Source organism: Malus domestica, chromosome 15 (assembly GCF_042453785.1).
Source record: "Malus domestica chromosome 15, GDT2T_hap1".
In the NCBI taxonomy this organism is placed as follows: domain Eukaryota; kingdom Viridiplantae; phylum Streptophyta; class Magnoliopsida; order Rosales; family Rosaceae; genus Malus; species Malus domestica.
In genome coordinates, this window is record NC_091675.1 from 21340639 (window position 1) to 21344654 (window position 4016).

A 4016-nucleotide genomic window follows, 5' to 3' on the forward strand; every position below is an offset into this window, starting at 1 on the left:
TTGTGATAATACTTTTATTGCTAACTTTCTCACAGTTGGTGCATCGGTCCCATACATGATCCACCATTCAGCTACAATGAAAAATAATGTTGATAAGCCTAATAACTCCAACAAATTCTATTATAAACTTATAGTGAAATATGTTTATACTCACTAGGAGACATATTTGTTCGAGCAGCAACTGATGTTGGTTCTCCAAATGTTCTTCTTGCATCTTTAAACCATGTTAGCTGAATACAATAAATTGTGTTAGTTTAATCCAACAAAGTAATTATTATAATTTAAGTAATTGTGTACCTCATTTCCAAATTGGCCAACTGCTGGTGATGCAGGGTCTAATTTAGAGTATACATTATGTACAGCACGTATAAGGTTACCATCATCTCCAACACCGGGTCTGTATTGGTATCGGGGATTCAAATAATATGCTGTTCAAAGAAACACATACTCTAATAAGAGAAATAATACTTATGCAACTAAAGAAATGAATTCCAAATTATGACATAATTTATACCTGCTGCATGCAAATCGTGGTATAATGTTTTATACCATCGGTCTTCAATTATTTTTATGACCCACCTTGCACCATGTTTTCTTTCCAATTCATCCTTCACTACACGCATCAACTCATATACTGCCCCCATAGTAGGATACACTTCTGTGTCAACGATCCGTAAAACTTTGTAAAGAGGTTCAAACACTTGACACACATGTTCTGTTTGAGTCCAAAAAGCATGATCAAGCACTATACTTTCCACCATACGACCTGTATTTGAGCGGCTGAAATTGTGGTTGGCCCAATCGTCACTAGTGAATAGTTGCTTCAACCCTGCTTTCTTCTTGAGTAGGCTGTTTAATGCAATATAGTTGGTGGCGAATCGAGTGGTAGCTGGACGAATAATTTCTCCTTTGCAAAATTCACGCATCTTTGCCAACAACCAACCGTGATTGTAAATATAATTTGTGATCGTTCTAGCTCTTTTGACCACAGTAGCAACATTCTCTCTCTTCCCCATTGCCTCAAACATGAGATCAATACAATGTGCTGCACATGATGTCCAAAACACATTATGATGCTTCATTAACTTTTTTCCAGCTTTGACAAATGCAGAACCGTTGTCGGTCACGACTTGGACAACATTATGCTCTCCCACCTCCATGATTACATCCCTCAATAATTTGTAAATATACTTGTAATTCTTTATATGGTCTGAAGCATCAACAGACTTCAAAAAAATTGTCTTTCCCTTGGAGTATACCATGAAGTTGATGATAGATAATCTGGTCGGGCCGGTCCATCCGTCACACATGATTGTGCAACCATTAGTTTCCCACTTTGACCTCAACTTGTTAACATACTCGCCAATGTCTTTATACTCCATATCCAAATATTTGTTTCTTATCTCATAGGGAGTGGGAGGTTGTACTCCAACACCGGCCTGTTGACATCCCACTACCATATTTTTGAAATGATGTGATGATGCCTTCGCAGCAGGGACATTTTCATAGATAAAGAACTTGCTAATTAGACGCCCCATTCCCTCCTTCACATTACCTCCAGTGAAATAACTCCAAACACTTTTTTGACGTGCTTTGGATGACTTATATAAACTTGGGGCTATTGGTGGTGTTGGTTGTGATTCTCTAAGACTGCCTCCACGTCTCATTTGTGTACCACCACTTGTCCCGGAACCTTGTGCTCTATTAGGAATTTTATGAAGGTGTTCTCTTTCCCATGCTGACTGTTTGGAGGCACGTAATGCTTGTTTCAAACTGCGTCGTTCTTCAGGTCCCATGTCATCATCACATTCGTCCTCATCGTCATCATCATCACTGTCAACCGCTTGGCCATAGACTTCTCCCCGTAGCCCAGCTCGAATATTTTCCATTCCTTGTGTTATCTTTTCCTTCTGCTGTTTTTTATTTTTTAATAATGTGCTGATGAATGCCTTCACTTCTGGGGGGACATTATCGCATCGTTGGACATTTTTTGATGGATCTAATCCACTAAGATGATACTTCAGTCGTGTCACTCCGCCACTCTTCATTACCCGACCACAATATTTGCAAATTGTGCCATGTTTGTTTCCGTCTATTGGGTCTCCATGTTCCCAAGCTGGATCACGTTTACTGGACATCTTAAACGTACCTATATTTATTTTTCATGAAAATTAGACAATTATTTTTTGATAAAATAAGAGAACCTAAATAATAAAGTTATTCTACAGAAGAATTAAATACAAAGTAAATAAAATGATTGTAAAAATTTAAGTAATTATACAAATAATATGGAATAATAAAACCTAATATTAATGAATAATAATCCAATTTCATAATAATTCAATTTAATGAATAATAATCCAATTTGATAAAAAAAAAATCCTAATATAAAACATGGTGATGAATAATAATCCAATTTGATAATAATCCAATTTAAAGAATAATAATCCAATTTGATAATAATCCAATTTAATGAATAATCCACCAATTTGATAAAAAAAATCCTAATATAAAACATGGTGATGAATAATCCTAATATAAAACATAGTGATGAATAATAATCCATTTTGATAATAATCCAATTTAATGAATAATAATCCAATTTGATAGTAATCCAATTTAATGAATAATCCACCAATTTGATAAAAAAAAAATCCTAATATAAAACATGGTGATGAATAATAATCCAATTTGATAATAATCCAATTTAATGAATAATAATCCAATTTGATAATAATCCAATTTAATGAATAATCCACCAATTTGATATAAAAAAAATCCTAATATAAAACATGGTGATGAATAATAATCCAATTTGATAATAATCCAAGTTAATGAATAATAATCCAATTTGATAATAATCCAATTTAATGAATAATCCACCAATTTGATAAAAAAATAATCCTAATATAAAACATGGGGATGAATAATAATCCAATTTGATAATAATCCAATTTAATGAATAATCCACCAATTTGATAATAATCCAATTTAATGAATAATAATCCAATTTGATAAAAAAAATAATCCTAATATAAAACATAGTGATGAATAATAATCCAATTTAATGAATAATAATCCAATTTGATAATAATCCAATTTAATGAATAATCCACCAATTTGATAAAAAAATAATCCTAATATAAAAGAATAATAATCCAATTTGATAATAAAAAAAAACCTAATATTAATGAATAATAATCCAATTTGATAATGAAAATGGTAAGGGAAATAAAATAATAAATAATATTAAACATATTAAAATGATCCTAGGGAATAATTATACAACATTACTTAATTACTTAAAAAAATTAACATGTAATGGTTAACATTACTTAATTATTTACAAAAATTAACATGCAAGTATTAATTACTTAAAAAGATTAACATACGAGTCCACACAAATTTATTTGTTGTTGTATAAATTACAATAATATAAATTTAAGTTTGTAAACTTACCTTAAATATGGAACCCTTTGTGTTTAAGCTTTGGAATGGATCTGGAATGACTTTGAAAATGGTAAGGGAAATAAAATAATAAATAACATTAAACATATTAAAATTATCCTAGGGAATAATTATACAACATTACTTAATTACTTAAAAAAATTAACATGTAATTGTTAACATTACTTAATTACTTACAAAAATTAACATGCAAGTATTAATTACTTAAAAAAATTAACATACGAGTCCACACAAATTTATTTGTTGTTGTATAAATTACAATAATATAAATTTAAGTTTGTAAACTTACCTTAAATATGGAACCCTTTGTGTTCAAGCTTTGGAATGGATATGGAATGGTTTTGAAAATGGTATGGGAAGAAGAAGAAACGAAAATTCTGTGAATGCCTCTGATACTCCACCTCTGATAAGGTGAAATAATGTAAGTATATAACAGACATTGACACACTGACACTGTTTTGCATGTGAAAGAATCTTACTGACTGTCACACGATTTCATTATGAAAGCAGTATTATTTGTTGTCCATGCTCTGAAATTGCAAAAAGTT

The 4016-nt window shown here is 30.9% G+C and overlaps 1 protein-coding gene across 2 annotated transcripts; it reads right to left on the reverse strand.

The window, feature by feature from the left end:
* On the reverse strand, positions 1-1549 carry LOC139192455 (uncharacterized). 2 transcript variants are annotated; one of them, XM_070814592.1, is made up of 4 exons: positions 515-1549; positions 298-397; positions 155-230; positions 1-71 (listed from the first exon to the last, which is right to left on the reverse strand). In XM_070814592.1, exons 1-2 carry the CDS (start codon positions 1536-1538, stop codon positions 336-338), a joined length of 1086 nt encoding a protein of 361 aa, XP_070670693.1. In that variant the 5' UTR covers positions 1539-1549; the 3' UTR covers positions 1-71; positions 155-230; positions 298-335. The 2 variants fall into 2 exon arrangements, with proteins under 2 accessions (XP_070670693.1, XP_070670692.1); XM_070814591.1 differs by having other exon boundaries at positions 155-428.
* Positions 1550-4016: the final 2467 nt, after the last annotated feature.